Source organism: Chiloscyllium plagiosum, unplaced genomic scaffold (assembly GCF_037043375.1).
Source record: "Chiloscyllium plagiosum isolate Xiang-an unplaced genomic scaffold, Cpla_swu_hap1 HiC_scaffold_7, whole genome shotgun sequence".
NCBI lineage: Eukaryota > Metazoa > Chordata > Chondrichthyes > Orectolobiformes > Hemiscylliidae > Chiloscyllium > Chiloscyllium plagiosum.
In genome coordinates, this window is record NW_028270145.1 from 95,666,096 (window position 1) to 95,683,732 (window position 17,637).

Here is a 17,637-nt window from a genome sequence, read left to right on the forward strand (position 1 = left end):
CCAGCCTGTTCAGCCTCTCCCTAAAGCTCAAATCCTCCAAGCCTGGCAGCATCCTTGTAAATCTTTTCTGAACCCTTTCACGTTTTACAACATCTTTCCGATACTACCATGAATATCACAAGCTTTAATGCTTTTCATTTCATCTCATTTATGAAGACTCTGCCGGCAAAGTGTCAGTGCAGAACTACTGTTTGATAAACAACCAAAAGCCTGCATGCAAGGAAAATAATATTAATGAATAAATTATTGTGCAATATGGCAAACAACAGACAAGATGAGTGCAAACCAGTAAACAATATGTGCATTCAGAGAAAGCTCATAAGTGACAGGTAGAAGATGTTATCCAAGACCTTTGATCACAGCACGTAACTCCATCATCAGCATCAATTATTCTCAATGCCAGCTGAGGCATTGCTGCTAGACAGATCCACTATTAGTATCAACTGTACTTAGTTGCAGCAATTTTTTTTTAAATTCAACAAACATTTATTTATATTCCTAACATATGGATTAAGTGCAGGAATAGGCCATTCAGTCCATCGAGTCTCTTCTGCAATAAGATCACACCTGACATCAATTCAGCATTCCTGCTGACACCAATAACCTTTTAGCCACTGGCTTAACAAGAATCCAACCTGCTCATCTTAAAGATATAGTCCAAAAGGTTTATTTGAAATCACAAGCTTTTGGAGTGCTGTTCCTTCATCCGGTGAAGACTTCAACTGACAAAGGAGCAGCGCTCTGAAAGCTTGTGATTTCAAATAAACCTGTTGGACTATAACCTAGTGTCATGTGACTTCTGACTTGGTCCAGCCCAGTCCAATACCAGCATCTCTACATCATGCTTTAAAGATATTCAAGGATTGGGCTTCCACCACTTTTTCAAGAAGAGAATTCCAAAGCCTCATGACGCTCTGAGAAAAAGTCTTGCTTCATCACTATTTTAATGGGTGACCACTGATTTTGAAATAGTGAATGCTGGTTCTAGACAAAGAACGAACAGTACAAATGCCAGCCATTGTTAATTGATGCATTTTCCATTGCAATGCCTCTACCAGAGTCCACATGCCAACCAATCAGATGAGTGCAAAATAAAAAAAAGTTCAACAAAATTTACTTTTTTTCAGCAATTGTCAAGGTTCCATACTACAAAATTTTATCAAATTATAGAGACAGAAACAAACCAACCTGCAAATACTATGTTTGCCATCAATAAGTTAATCATTTCTAATTAATGGCAACATTAGTTACACATAGTAAGAGTCATAGTCCAATTTACTTTATCAAATTCAGTCATCACTCATGATACATTCATCACTAGTGAAAGTGATCTAATTCCCATATAATATCTGCTTAACCTTTCAATCAATTTGAGTCCAGTCTTGGCTTCCTCAAGTCAAACTGTGCTGTCAAGCTTCTATCAATCTGATGTCTTCCTTCTGAAGGTTGCTCTACAATCATGGCTTTTCTCAACCATGAAACACAATAGATAATCATTCTCTAAAGCTACATTGTAAATCACAGAAAATACAAATATACCAAGAGGTGTAGCGGGTTAAAAGAACAATACAGCAATTCAGCGCTATTCTGTCTTTGAGCTGGTTAAATAATTTTAAGAATGTTAAGTAATTTTCCTTGGGATACTTGAAGCTTTTTAAAGCACAACTAAAGCAAACTGTTTCCCTAAGTGAGTAAAAAGCCATGAGAACATAATTTAATATTTGTTGTTCTATAATGGAGGGTCTGCTGCTGTTCAATAGGGCTCTTGTGAGGCAGATGACAAACCCACTGTGTGTGTTTGAAAAGGCAGGTAGGCACAAAGACAGCAATGGTATAAACTGGATCACCCAGCAAACAAAGCTCAAATTTACCTGTATTGTGTTCAGCCATTCCTGAAGAAGTATCAACATTGAAAAGGGCAGCGTCAGCCTACCAGAATGTTAGAAGCCACATTATCTCGGAATTTGCATGTTGATGTGAGAGCATCTACATTTTAAAAATCATTCTTTCTACAGTCCAACACACCAAGACGACTATTAATGTTGACACGATAAACCCCAATAAAGAGGATTCAATAGCTGATGAGATCACAGTAATGATAGCATACATAATTCTTCAGATTGAAGAGACAGCTCCATTATATTTTACTATATACAATTTTGTTTTGAGCGCAATTATACCTGTAGTATTTACTCCAGTATTATTCCCAACACAAACGAAATTGATATATGATGTGAGTAGCACTAAACGTAGTGTTTTCTCACTGTTAATCCCTACATTTTGTATTCAAATCCTAGATTTTAGATAGACAAAGAACTGATGCTGATGTGGCAGTGGGAGTTTTAAAGCTGTTTTCTCCCTGGCCATGAGCCCAATTTTTCTTTTAAAATTAAAACTAATTTGTATTTGAGCACCTTTAACTTTGGTTTCTCTTATATATTGTCATACAGTGATATCACTCCATCCACATGATGAATGACCGGGATAATGTCCAAGCTAATGTCACTCAGCAGAGTTTAAAATGTTGTCCACATTTAACATGCTATAAATACCTCCCTGTCATCACCACCTCCGTGGTGGCACAATGCAAAATGTCTAATAGGAGACTGGCACAGAAATAAATTGTGTACAACTAAATACCATTTGAGTCGCAGATTATTCTTGCTCTCGAAAGATGCCCATTGTTGATGGTCCTAACAAAACAGTGTTTACACAAGTACTCCTATAAAATTCTCAGAGCAAGATGTCGCCTGATGATAGGGTTCAAATCCATTATATTAAAACAGAAAGGTCTTGCTATGACAGTATATCAGCTTGCATGCTGGAAGTCAGATGCAGGGCTGATTCTATTATTACTTGCCAGCGTGGGTGCCGATGCCTGTGTCTCAAGGAACCTTCAGACACTGTTAAGTGCATTGTATAGAGCAGTGCAGAAAACACTGCTTCTTGCTGCCAATTAAGTGTTCAAAAATATTAATAAGAGGCTTTCAAATTGGTGCAATGCAATTGTAGCAGGACCCCTGGGAGGAATTGGTTATATAGTCTCGACCCTGCTAACAATTAGAACAAAATGTGGAAAATGCAAAGTGTAAAATTCTCACCAATTGAACTAGAGAATGGGTTGCAAAAGGTAATGTTTTTCAAAGAAGTGTCATCACTCTGAATGTGGCATGGATGGGGTTGTCATCCATGTAAAGGATTAAAGTTGATTCAGCAGTTCCTGGCAAAACATCAGTTCTGGCTGTGTTTTCCCTTTCATGGCACCTAATAAAACAGAAGCGTCTCAGCATGTGGGGCAAAGAGAACAGAGCAAACGGATCTATTTATATGGTTGTGCCCTGTAATGCAAGAAAAACATAATTTCACTGGAATACAAATTAGCTCTTAAAGCATTGCATTCCAAATCAGAAAACGCTCATTATACTATCAGCCTCGGTGCAGATAACATTGCAGGCTGAGTTATTGCAACTTAGTAACTATAGGAAACAAAAATCAATTCTAATAACTTAAAGGATGGCAAACTGCCAAATGTACCACTGGCTTCTTGGTAAACCTTCATCCTCTCCTTTTCTCTCCTTGTTTTTCCCTTTCCCTCTTCCTAAGGTCTGAAGTTAAACAGTGATCACCAAAGGTCATTTGCCATGCAACAATTTGCACCTCTAAAAAAGACCTTTACTCCAGTTACTCAAAACCTCTCCATAGAGTCAAAACAAGGTATCAAGCAGCAATAGAAGGAAGGCAGAAGAATGTGATGGAATACATCATGGCCAAAAATCAATCCTGTCATTGACTGATATGCAGATTGATGTGCTTGCAACAGAGCTCATTGGATGGCAGTTAAAAGCTGATGCTCCATTTTGTAACCCAGAGATATCACATACAATTACACCACGAGTGAGCAGGTACATGGGCAAGAAGGACGAAGACAATTCAAGATGAATTCCTGCACAGTACTGTCAAGGTGATAGTGGTTGGCCACATGGAATATAAAAATATTTTTTGGACCACAGCTTTCCTCCGCCAGGAGCCTGAAGCAACTAACATCAATGAAATGTTACTTTTGTCGGTGACTTTTATACTTGTCCCTTCAAAGTTAGTTTTTCTTGATGAGATGTTTTCACAGTTGACAAGCTCACGTCCATTAGGCTATTCAATCAACTACAAGAAATTCCGAATGGCGGCAGGATGATAGATCTGAGTTATATTGTTAAAGGCCATTAGAAATAAAATGCATTGAAAATAATTTCTCCTATAAACAACTTTCACTAGTATTTGTAAACAATGCTGATCCCATTGTCTGGCACTTAAACTAAATAACTGTCACAAAATACAAAGGAACAACCATCCAAATAGTCCTCACGAAGGGAGTTGAATTAATTGAAATGACTGAATAGCACAAATTAAGTCCATTACAGGACTGGATAAAATACAGGATCAAGTAAGGCTAGTCGTCTGAAAATTGTTTCGAGGTAATGTCCCATTGGTGTTGACATCTGTATAGTTTTTCTTTCTATTTGCTGGATATTAGGTTTTGCTCCATCATCACCTCTGTCTCTGAAATCAGAAGACCATGATTTCAACTACCACTCCAAAAACGTGAGTGTATAATCTTGGCTACCTCTCTAGCATCATAATAAGGGAGTGCTGCATCGTCAGAGGTGCTGTCTCGTGGATGAGATGTTGAAATAATATCCTTACCGTGCTCCCAGACAGTCATAACATCCTGTATTACATTTTGAAGAGAAACAGGGGAAATATCACAGTGTCATGGGCAAAGTCTATCCCTGAACCAACATAATTAAAGTGAAATATCTGCTCCTTTATGTCATTATAATGGTGAGACGTTGGTGTGCACAGCATGTTTGCTGCATTAAAGTCATTCACTTCAAAAGGACTTCATTGCCCATGAAGCATTTAGAAGGACCTGACATCACAAAATCTGCTTTATAAATAAACACAGAGCATGCTGAAGAAACTCATATGGTCTGGTGACATCTGTGGGGAGAGAAACAGAGTTAACATTGAATACAGTATATTTTTTCAGAACTGAAAAGAGTAATATCAGACTCAAAACATTGACTCAGTTTTTCTCTCTCCACATATGCTGCCAGACTTCATGAGTTTCTCCAGAATTCCCTGTGTTTGTTTCAATTTTTGAGCATCCACAGTATTTCGCTTTTGTTTGGATGCTTGTAAATGTCAATTTTTCCTTTGTTTGCAACAAAGCTTTGATTACAAAGAAAATTCGGTCTTGATCTTCTACTGAAAGCCATCAGGTGGGTTCAAATCTAATCCAGATAACCAAATTAACATTTCTGCCCATTAATAGTTCAAAATGGAATGAATTATGATCTTTTCAATTCTTATCTCCAATAAATGATAGGTGATCAACTATCTCTGAAGGTTCCTCTGTAAACAATGTGGGATATAGGAAAAGTAGTGTTACTTCTGCAATTCTAATTACTTATACAAAGTAAATGTACTCACACCAGTGTGTAATTGTTTTAGCCAAGAGCTGAGTCAACAAGAATGGAAACTATGTGGAGGAAATACATAATTGTTTTTGTATTAGCTAAAATTGTATGCAAGAATGAAACGTGACTGCAAAACAATGGTAGATATTACAGGCAAATAGATAAGATGCTGTGAGGGGAGGAAGTTAAGCTAGATACACCTGTAAAAACAGTAGGTATAAACATCTGTTTCCCACTTTTACAAAAACACAGGAACAAACCCCAATTAAAAGGGTCATAAGGATCAGTATGGTAGGGGAAGGTACAGATGGAGGGAGTAGATAATGGTGAAGAAAGAATATGCCGAACAATGACCCACAGCGGGATGAGGTCAAACGGCTTTGTGAGGCCAGAAATAAGCATTTTGTCACTGACAAGGCCGGATAAGGCAAGAGATAAACAGGAGTAATGGGTGCCGGTCTTAGGGAAGTGGAAGATGTAAATAGGGGAGGAGCAATGAAAAAAAAACCAAATTATATAAATATCATGTATTAATTGAATTTGGTGTGTGTGTGTCCCTTGCCTTGTAGACACTGGACATGACACCCTCTTGCAAGAGTAAAATAAAGGACACTGCTGATTCAGATTTTGTCTCGGACTGCAATTATTGAAGTGTGTGAGCTTTGTTTCTCACAACAATGACATATTCCAGGTGATGCTATATTGGAACGTGTAAAATCTAGCTCTATAAGTAGCACCCCTGATTTTTGGAATTGGACTGTTAAATGTACAAGTCCTACTCAAGGTTAGAACAAAAACGTCTGGGCTGCCACTCCAGTGCCACACTGAAGGAAAGCTACACAGCTGGGGTGCCATCTTTCAGGTGACATGTGAAACTGTACTCCCACATGAATGCAAAATATTGTTTTGGAAAACTGCAGAGAATCATCCCTGGTATCCTGGATATTATTTACCTCTCCATCAAGTTCACAAAAACGAATTGTCTTACTGTTTTCAAACTGCAGTTTGCTGCACATTAGATAGGTTCAGAGGTAAAATCTGCAGTCACATTCACCACAACTGACATTAATTTTCATTTAAAATGTAAGGCAATTTGTTGAAGATTACATGAAATTGCATCAGATTTACAACACAGAAAGATGTCATTTAACCCAAATGGTGCTTATGTTCCAAACCAACGTCCTTCCACCCTAATCATTTCTACATATGTTTCCAATCTTTTCCCTCTTATAGACTTATCTAACATCCCCTTAACGACATCTGTGTCATTTACCTCACCTCCTCAAATTCCACATTCCAACTTGTGGTTAAATAATGCACTGGTGAATTCAAAAGTTCTAAAATCGGAAAACTGTAAGCAATTCATATGACCTCCAGTTGTCAAAACAGACAATTGCTAACCCAATAACCAGGTCACAAAGTTGTCTTGAGTATAATTCAGCACACCTAGGAAATTTGTCTCAGTGTCTGCCATAATGTCTGCTTGTAAAACAGCTATTTAGTTAAAAACAACAAATGCTGGAGATCATAACAGCTCAGACTGCATCCATGGAAAGAGTGTAAGCTAATGTTTTGAGTCTAGATGTCTTTTCCATTAACTTGCTCACTCTCCATGAATGCTGTCTGACCTGCTGTGATGTCCAGCATTTGTTGTTTTCAGTACTGTTTCCAATAATTTGCTCCTCTCAATTTGTTTAATCAGGACTTATGATTGCTAAAATATTAAGAAGCAATTACATGTTGCAAGCATTGCGCAAGTAAATAAATAATTTCTAGATATTACTTCAAAGATTGTATGCACTTAGCTCCAAAATGTCTGCATTTCAGTTTGAAGCTCAGTCTGGTATCTGGAGTGCTATGTTTAAATTATACACCATTACAGATGACACTATGGTAATTCATTCAGAAAACATAAGGTGAAAACTGCACTGAGCCAGTCCCGTCCTCTTCTCGGAATGAGACATCATGATGTGGCTGGAAGCAAAGTTGAGAAATGATTGATTCCTTACTGCAGCCCTACCTCCCAACCTTTGATAAGAAATCACTTTGTTTAAAACTCACTGCAATGAGTGAAGTAATTAAAAGACTGATGGATGCTTACTTAGGAACTAGAATGTTAAGAAATCTTGAGAAAGATCAGCAATTAGGTGTGAAAATTTTTAATTAATGTGGTTGAGAAAATGACAAAAATTGAATGGATACTTGTTTTCCTCTTATATAAAATTGCTACAATTTATACTAACATTTTCCATTTATTTCTGGCATTCTTTTTGCCTTTACCCAAGTATCTTCCTTAGCAGGGATCAAAGTACACTCTGCATCTTAACGGCTACCAGTTTGGGATTCAAACTGAAGTGTACACACATTTTGAAGCCAAGTGCTTATAAGCTTTGTGGCCATGTTTAAATATTGATTACTTCATACCATAATGCTGCATGTGATGTGGTTTTTAATACATTTAGTATTATGTCTAGTTCATTTACTTAAAGAAATTCCAAGATTCAGGAAATAATGTAGGAAATTATTACTTTCCACAAAATAAGCTCCACTGTCATCAGCTCCCGAGAATCCCAGAGTTCACGTGTTCCATCACCTGATCCATCAGTATCTTTTCTCACACTAGATCATCTTTATACAGCCCACAAAATAAGTTATGCCAATTATTTATAAATTACTGGTTAGGTCTCAGCTTCAGTAATTCTGGACATCAAATATCACAAATGATGTCAAAGCTTGGACAGGGTGCTGAGGAGATTCATCAGAATGGTACAAAAGAGAGACTTCAGTTTTGTGGAGACACTTGAGAAGCTACAATTGCTCTCCTTTGAGATGAGATGATTAAGAGGAGATTTAATGCAAGATTTGAAAACTGTATACTTGAAAAGGGAAAAGAAAATTAAGGCTATGCAGAAAAAAAACAAAATAGGTTCAAAGACAAAATACAGCAGATACTGAAAATCTAAAACAAACAGAACGCTGGGGAAACTTAGAAGGTCTGGTAGCAGTTGTAGAGAGAGAAAAAGAGCTAACGTTTTGAGTCTGGTGTGACTCTCCTTCAGAACACACTTCTGGCCAGTCCATCTTTAGGACAGTTCGGAAAATTTACTAGATTCAAAACATTAACTTTGTTTTTCTCTCTCTAGAGATGCTGCCAGACCTGCAAAGTTTGTCCAGCATTCTCTATTTTTCATGGAGCAAAGTAGGATCGTTTAGAACAGTATTCCAAGGAGTCAGCACAAACATGATGGGTCAAATAGCCATCGGAATGTTCTCAGGCATTCTAGTTTAGCTACCAAAAGTATTTCCATGGTGACTGATGTATTACTATACAAAACCTGTAAAACCTTTATAGCATAGAGTAAGACAACTTGGTCTATTACATTAATGATGATTGTTTGCTAGGGAATGTCAGCACCAATACTGTCACCTAGCTCCCGCTATGGTATGACATCTCTTTTCTAATATTAAATCAACTGCTCTCTGAACAATACACAATGGCTTCTTTCTCAATGACAGTTTGTAGTTCTGCTCTGTCATAACTCTTCACATGAAATAATTTCTCCTGATAACTTTTGCAACCATTCAAAAAATATCACAGCCATTCACACAAAGTACTGAGGTTGCTGTAATACAGGTAAAAGCACTGGCCCTAAAATTAGTGCACTCAATCCAGACTGATGCTTCAGTGTGGGTACTGAGAGAGGGCTGCACTGTTGCAGCTGACATCGCTCAGATGTGACATTAAACCAAGGCCCAGTCAGATGAAATTTAAAATAATCCCACGGCAGAGTTTGAAGAGAAAGAGAGGTCTTCTTATTGTCTTGACCAACTTTCCTCCTTCAAGGAAGTTATCAGGTCACTATCATGTTGCTGTTCACAAAGCTTCAATGCACACACACTAGAAGTCACATCGTTTATAGTACAACAGGGCCACACTTCATAATCAAATGTTACTTTATTAGTTTTAAAGCATCTCATCTTCAGGCTGTGAATAAGTCTTCCCTTCTTAGTCAACCTCACAGTTTCACATCAATCTACCATTGTTCTTTAAATAATTGAATTTTACACAATTTTACTTGCTCAAGTATAATGCTGTCAAGCCATGATCGTTTTACAGTTATATTATGTAATCCAAACATTGCTGATAACAACATGGGCTACTGCTGTTATCAACACTGTGCCAGTTCCCTCATCAGACAGCAACATTCACTCGATCAAAAGCTAACATTTGCTTTTAACTTGCCCTCCAAATTCTGAGGCTTGACGAAATTAAGTTTTGTTATAATTATTAGAAAGGGACTATATTCAAGAAACCAGGGATGAGATCTCACACTAGTTTAATGGTTTTCTTTAAAAGTAGCACTGTGCACAGAAGAAAACTAAAATTCAAAAACAGCCAACGTTGCTCACTTGCGTCATTAAGGTTTGTAATTTGCTTAGAAGGATTAAATGTCAATCAAAGGATATTGCAAAACTATGTAACAAATCTTTCAAAATAGAATCTATATCAGAAGTTAGTCATATAAGATTATCCTCATTATAACATTTGGAACATACCAATATAAAATATCCGTGCTGTCACGTGCAATTTACACATCTCCCAAAATAGTGTTCATGGAAGACAGTAACTGCTGTTAAAAGCAGCCATTACGACATTATATGGAAAAGACTTTTAATCTCAATTATACATCACTCTCAGTCAAAGCTGGAAGATGTGAAAGGTGCATTACCAATTTTAGACAAGTCAAAAGAAAGCTACAGTCTGTTAAGAAAAGGAATGGATTGATATGGCACATAACTCACTTGAGGAAAACATTCATCAACATAAAATAGGCATCATAATCACTGTACCTAACGAAATAGATCCATTTGATCACAACCTTTCACATTAACTGTATCTTAAAAGTAGCTAATGGCAGATGTAATCTATCAAAGGAAACAGAGCTTTTTCACCAGTGCTGTAATGCCACTTATTCTAATATTACAGTTTACTATGCAAAATGGCTAAAGCACATTAGGATCCAGCTAAATGAAATTATGTTAACAAAGCAAGAAGCATCCTCCATACTTGTGCTACAAGAATATTCTGCCTGAGCACAGTGTTCTGCCGTCCATTAAGAAACATACAAACAAACGCACCTCTTCAGAGACAGTCTGGTTTAACTTTGGATTCTGAATTGGTTAGCTATGTGGAGAGTTTAAATAAATAGAAAGAAAGTCAAAACATTTTCAATTTGGCTCTGCATGTGCAAGTTAATTCTGTTATTTTTCTCTTGCTTCAAAACGCTGTGTTAATAGTTGTCATGTTGGGGTTGTTAAGGCTTGACAGAGAGAAGACACTATCCATTGCTGCTGTTTTCTGCTACTGCTGCTAAGAAACAGAGAAACTAGAATTGCTGGTGACTACAGCCATATCAGGCCCCAAGTCGCCTCAGATATTGACAGTATCATTTCTAGCTTTCATGGAAGATTATTGCAGGTGTCACCGAATTAAAAGAAATCCCTGCTGGTTGACAGAAATAGCAACCAGTGTTATATTTTTTAAAAAAGAACATAACCTACTCTATCTGCTACTCGATAACACTGCTCTATTCCCTTCGCTCTTCCCAGTTCACTCGCACAAAATTTACTCACCGCCTCCGAGTCATCGAATCCATGCAGGTACAGATTGTCGTACATGGAGCTCTGATCAACCAGCACTGCTGATAAACACCACAGAGTATAAATATGTCAGTCCGGCTGCAAATGGAGAGCCAGGAGGCCAAGAATTCCAGCGCTTGCTGTTGTCTGTTACAGAGATGCGTAACCCAGTCAAGAATCAGATAGATAGATAGATAGAGAGAGAGAGAGAGAGAGAGACGCTGTTCATTCACATCATGGAGAGCAGGTTATCCCCACAGGCTGCTCAGACCTGGCATTTCTCTGCCTTTCAACTACAGAATAAAAAGCATCCTCTCCTCATCAGCTCCTGATGACACAGCCAGAAGGGGACTCTATGATTGGCTGAGCTAGACTCCAGTTAGCTGAGGACTGCCTTTGTTCCTCTAGTCTGTAGATGAGGATTCGATGGCAAAGGAGAAAAAGCTTCTTCACCTGCTGAAGTGATTTGATAAATTCCTTCTGCATTAGATAAGCAAGTTATTTTTAGCCATTTGCACAGGGACATCCGTGATCTGCCAGTTGCAAATATTCAATTTTGTATCCTTATTTTGACATCAGCACCAGAATATATACAATTAACCTGCCTCTATGTTTGCATAGAAATTATATGCTGAACACGCCTATTGGCCATTCCTATTGGCAGGCTAACTGAAGCATGTAAGCATTTCTATTATTTCAGTTAATTTCATACTTAGCACAGGCTTATTTGCATCAATGTGCAGCTCCTTAAAGAGAAAGTATGTCTTCATTACACAAGCTCTGATCAATAAAATAATTATCACATTGCCATTTCTTTAAGGTAGTAGCATGTTTTCACATAGGTCTTGGAAACCTAAAACCATGTTTCCGTACCTCAGTCTCTATGTTATACACTTTCTAACTGAGGTGTGCGCATCTAAAGTAACAGACCATAATAATATTTCTTCGCAGCACAATATATTATGTCAGTTTTTCTTCATTGAGTACTAACTGGGATTTCTTCCCTATTTATTTAAAGGAACACGGTCTTCAGAAATTTCGAGCTCTCAACATAGATTTTCTTGTGTATTGTCTGTGCCAACAGAGAAAGTGAGGGAAATTACTGACAACAATAATGCTCAGGGTTCACTTTCAAAGATAATAACCTTAGTGAGTATAGGTGTAATTTTCTGTATAATTCAGGTGACTCACATTGCACTTACCATGATTGAAATTGAACTGAGAAAAGGAATTTTCATCCGGACTTGATTTTTCTTTTCAGGATTGTGAGTGTCACTGGCAGTTCTTGAATGGGGAGTGACTCTAAAATACTGTTAGTATTATAAGAGGTATCCATCCCTAGTTTCCCAAGAAGGTGGTGGTGTGCTAATTTCTTGAATTTGCAATCTATGTAGTATAGATATACCTAAAGTAATGTTACGAAGGAAACTCAAATGTTTGGCTCAGCAACAGTGAAGGAATGGTGACAGATGGTGTGTGGCTTGGAGATGGTCATGTTTCTACATTATCCGCTGTCCTGGTCCTTTTAGGTGGTTGAAATTCTGGGTTTGAAAGATATTAGTAGATGTGCCTTGGTAAGTATATACCACATCTCTTGTAGATGGTACTCTCCGTTGACTCTCGTGAGTGAATGGCGCAGGGACTGAAATGTTTAAGATGGTGGATGGGATACCAAACAAGTGGGTTGCTTTATCCAGGATAAAGTCAAGGTTCTCAAATCTTGTTGGAAATGCATTCATCCAGGCAAAGCGACACCAGTGCATCACACTCCTGGCTTGAGATTTGAATTAAGAAAATAAGGATCAAAGTTGATGTTGAACTCATATGCAGATACAAAATTTGAATTTTCTTTTTATTCACTCACAGGATATGGGCATCATTGGCTGGGCCAGTATTCATCGCTCATCCCTAGTTGCAGTTGAGAAGGCGGTGGTGCATTGTGTCCTTGAACTGCTGTCGTCCATTTTGAATAGATACACTCACAATGTCATGAGGAAGGGAATTCCAGGTTTTTGACCCACTGACACTGAAGGAAAGGCAATACCTTTCCAAGTCAGGATAGTGAGTGGCTTGGAGGGAAATTTGCAGGTGGTGATGGTGGTGGTGGTCCCATGTATCTGCTGCCCTTGTCCTTCTAGACTGTAGCAGTCATGTGTTTGGAGGGTATTGTCTCATGACTTTTAACTTAAAATTGTAGTGCACATTATGTCAAATGATCATGACGTATCAAAACATGCAACCATGTAATTTATGATAGAAAGGAATTCTAATCAAAGTTCTTGAAAAGATTTGTAGCTCAGGTTGTGAATGACTTGCTCACTGAGCTGATAAGTTTGTTTGCAGATGTTTCATCACCATACAAATTAATATCATCAGTGCACCTCTGGTGAAGTGTTGGTGATCTGTCCCAGTTTGCTGAGGTGGGTGGCATCATTTCCAGTTTTGTTTCTTGATGGTTGGTATATGGGGTTCAACTCTACATGTTTGTTTATGGAGTTCCGAGTTGAGTGCCAGGAATTCTGTGCATGTCTTTGTTTGGCTTGTCCTATGATGTTGTGTCTTCTTGTTATGGTTGTGCAGGTACCAGCGGACTACACTTTTTGCATAATCTTGCTTTTAAGACACCATATAAGTGTTCTTCTTCGGCTTTATGCAGCTCCGGGATGCTGCAGTGTGTTATGATTCACTTGAACAATGTTCTGATGATATGTTACCCTGCCTACTTCAAGGACATATCGGAAATGACCACCACACTACTCCAACCCTTAGATATCATGGTAGCCCACAAACCAACAACTATGCTATGACAGCTATTGAGAAGTATAAAGGATCCCATACCCATAACTAACAGAACCAATATTATATACAAAATACCATGTAAAGACTGCCACAAACATTACATAGGTCAAACCAGAAGAAAACTAGCCACCAGGGATCACAAATACCAACTAGCCACCAATAGACATGATCAACTATTGCTTGTGACTATGCACATGGAAAAAGGACATAAATTCAACTAGGACAACATATCTATCCTTGGACAAGCCAAACAAAGACAAGCACAGGAATTCCGGGAGGCCTGGCACTCAACCTGGAGGTCCATTAACAAACATGTAGAGTTAGACCCCAAACACCAACCACTAAGAAACAAACCTGGATATGATATCATCCACCTCAGCAAACCAGGACAGATAAATAGCAAGAGGGACAGAACACCAATGCTTCACCAGAGGAGCACTGATGATGATATCTAATATGGTGACGAAACGTCTGCAAACAAACTTACCAGCTCAGCGAGCAGGTCAACAGGAATTCTATGTATAACTTCTACGAATTTGTAGATTGACAGCATCAGTATTTGCATAGTTATGATAGTTAACAAGGCTATGAAATATATGCTGTGAAGCTCAGCAGCAAATGGTATCAGTAGCATTAGGGGGAATTTGTGTTTGAAGCTCAGCTGCACATGAGCAGATAGGGCTCATCTGATTTTCCCATAGACTAATGCTATAATACTGCTGATTTCCCATTACAATGTTGTAATGTTAATCTTTAGGCTTTGCCTTTTAAGCAGTAAAGTACAAGTCAAATTAATGTGCCTCTGGGTTGTGGGCTAGGGCTGCCAAATGGCTATTTTCAGGATGAAGCAATAAGAGGTTTAAGGAAAGACAAGCTCTTATATGTTGACTCCTGGAGTTTAATCATTTGATAACAACATAGGAAATCAGTAACCTCTGGGAAATAAAATATCTAGGCATACATCATCCTTTTTAATTGGTACAAAGAATACAGAATTAGGACAGAATTCAGTTTAAATAACTTTGTGTAATAACTATGGGGAACAAGAGTGAAACTGCTGATAAGATAATGAAGGGAGATATTGTGATTTTTAAACAACCTGTTATGACACATCTCTGGGGCAGCTGGGACTTGAACCCAGATGTTCTGGCTCAGAGGCAGGGATACTACCGCTGTGCCACAAGAGCCCTAAAATTAAAAGGGTGGGGGAGGAGGGGAGGAATGGTCATATATTTAGCCCAATGAGATATGAATTGATTTAGAGAAGCTAAAATTATTAAGTAGGTTTAACTTAATTCAATTCTCCTTATGGGAAGTTGCATTTTAACACAGAAGGTAATACAGAATGGGATGAATTATCATACTGGAAATATGAAATATAAAGCCATTGATAATGAGTATTTTGATTTGCAGAAGACCAAGACACTCGGTTCAGAACTGGACTATGTGTAAATCCCTAAAAATTAGGTGTGATGGTAATGTTACATTTTAAATGTGTGTTTAAGTACCGTATGTTCAGTAAGCCTGTAACAGCTGACCTCAATGTTCAAGAGCCTTATTGAAAACACTCCATGATCACACAACTAAAAGGCTAAGTGGACAGACACTTCAGTACAGTATTGAACTGCCGTCTTCCTTAATATGTCATGGTCCTGGTCAGAAAAAGGAATCACTATCTCAGGTGTTTTAACCTGTATTCATCCCCCAGGCTAACTACATCAAAAAGAGATAATTTGGTTATTTAAATCAATGCTGTTATTGGGACCCTGCTGTGTGCTAAATATAGGTTGGTAAATTCATTTTTAAAAAGTAGTCAACGTAGCTCACTGAAGGACTTTAATGTATTTTGGTAAAAATGTCTAAATATATAAAGGGCTCTTTACTTTCTCACATCAGCAAAAGGTGCAAAAGGTTTTGAAAATATGACACAATTGTCTCACAACTTCTAAACAGTAACTTGTGAGATCTCCAGCAGGTAATGGCGGGGGGGGGGGATATTTTTTTTAGAGCTTCCTCATGTTGTCTACAAAGAGATCACTGCAGAAAGCTGCTTGGGTAATGGAAAATATCAAAGTTTCATGGATCTCCACTCAACTCAGGTATTATGCACGTTAAAAGGGGCTTTATAATAAAATTGATCCAAAAATAATTCACTGCTGAAATGTCAGTAAATATATCCCCAAGATTTTAAGAGGAATTATATTTTTCTGACCTGAGTGAGTTCAAACACCATTAGTGATACCATGGGCAGCACAGTGGCTCAGTGGCTAGCACTGCTGCCTCACAGCACAAGGGTCACAGGTTCAATTCCAGTCTCGGGTGACTGCCTGTGTGGAGTTTGCACATACTCTGCGTGGGTTTCCTCCCACAGTCCAAAAACGTGCAGGTCAGGTGAATTGGCCATGCTAAATTACCCACAGTGTTAGGTGCATTAGTCAGAGGGAAATGGGTGGGTTCCTCTTTGGAGGGTTGGTGTGGACTGGTTGGGCCGAAGGGCCTGTTTCCACACTAAGGGAATCTAATCTAATACAATAGATCTGAGGACCTGCAAAGGAACCCAGAAACAAGGGTAGCTGCTTAGACTCCATAAGACTGTTTGCCATTCAATTAACTCATGGCTGGTCTGCATCTGAACTCCATCAACACAAAGCTGGGTGGGAAGATGAGCTGTGAGGAGGATGTAAAGATGCTTCAGTGCAATTTGGGCAAGTTGAGTGAGTGAGCAAATGAAATAAAATGTGCATATGTGTGAAGTCATCCATTTTGGTCACAAAAACTGGAAAGCATTTTAGTATCTGAATGGCGATAGATTGAAAAACAGGGAAATGCAACTAGCCATGGGGTTGCACTGAAAGTAAACATGAAGGGCAGCAGTTGGTGAGGAAGGCAAAGGATATGTTGATCTTCACAGTGAGAGGAGTCAAGTACAGGAGCAGGACAGTCTTGTTGCAACAGTACAGGGCCTTGGCAAGACTAATTCTAGAGTATTGTGTGCAGTTTTGGTCTCCTTATCTGGGGAAGAATGTTCTGGCTATGGCAGGAGGTGCAACAAAGAGAAATGTTAATCATCTCATCTTGACATTCGATGGCATTACCACTGCTGAATCTCCCACTATCAATACCCTGGGGTTTTCCACTGACCATAAAGTAAACTGAACATATGAATATTGTGGCTACAAGACAAAATCAGAGACTAGGAATTCTGCAGTGGGTAATCCCTGTCTCCCCAAAGCCTGTTCACTGACTTCAAAACACAAAACAAGAGTGTGGTGAAATCCTGTCCCTTGCCTGGATGTGTACAGCTTCCAATAACACTTTAAGTTCAATACCTTCTAGGCAAAGCAGCCTGTTTGACTGGTCCTGCACCCATCACTTTCAACATTCTGTCCCTCCACTTCCATGCACAGTGGCGGCAGTATGGACCATCTATAACCCTGGTCTCTAAATCATTGATGGCAACAGGTGGTTCAATTGCAGCCCCTCTGACAGTCAATCTGATCGTCCGCCCACATTCCCTTGCCAATCATAAATCAATCATCATATCAATGCTAACTTCTGCTTCCTGCACCATGCAACTCAAGGAAAGTATGAGCTTTTAACAACCTTTCCCAGTTGCTGTACCATGTGTTAATTTGGTCCATATGAATTATCATTGCAAGGTAAAAGAAGCTGTATTGTGGCAATGCAAACAAATTAAAAGAAATATACTGGGAATTGTTGTACG

General features: G+C 38.5%; 1 protein-coding gene across 5 annotated transcripts in view; it reads right to left on the reverse strand.

The window, feature by feature from the left end:
* cacnb4a (calcium voltage-gated channel auxiliary subunit beta 4a) overlaps positions 1-17,637 on the reverse strand; it is a 354,028-nt gene that overhangs the window by 239,616 nt on the left and 96,775 nt on the right. The window contains exon 1 of one of the 5 annotated variants that reach the window (XM_087989317.1): positions 1,872-1,921. The exons of 3 other annotated variants lie outside the window; for them this stretch is intronic. In XM_087989317.1, coding sequence (XP_087845443.1) covers positions 1,872-1,910 — 39 coding nt within the window. In that variant the 5' untranslated portion in view covers positions 1,911-1,921. Of the gene's footprint in view, positions 1-1,871; positions 1,922-11,108; positions 11,359-17,637 lie in introns of those variants that run through there. One more of the 5 variants, XM_043694196.2, reaches the window with a different exon arrangement.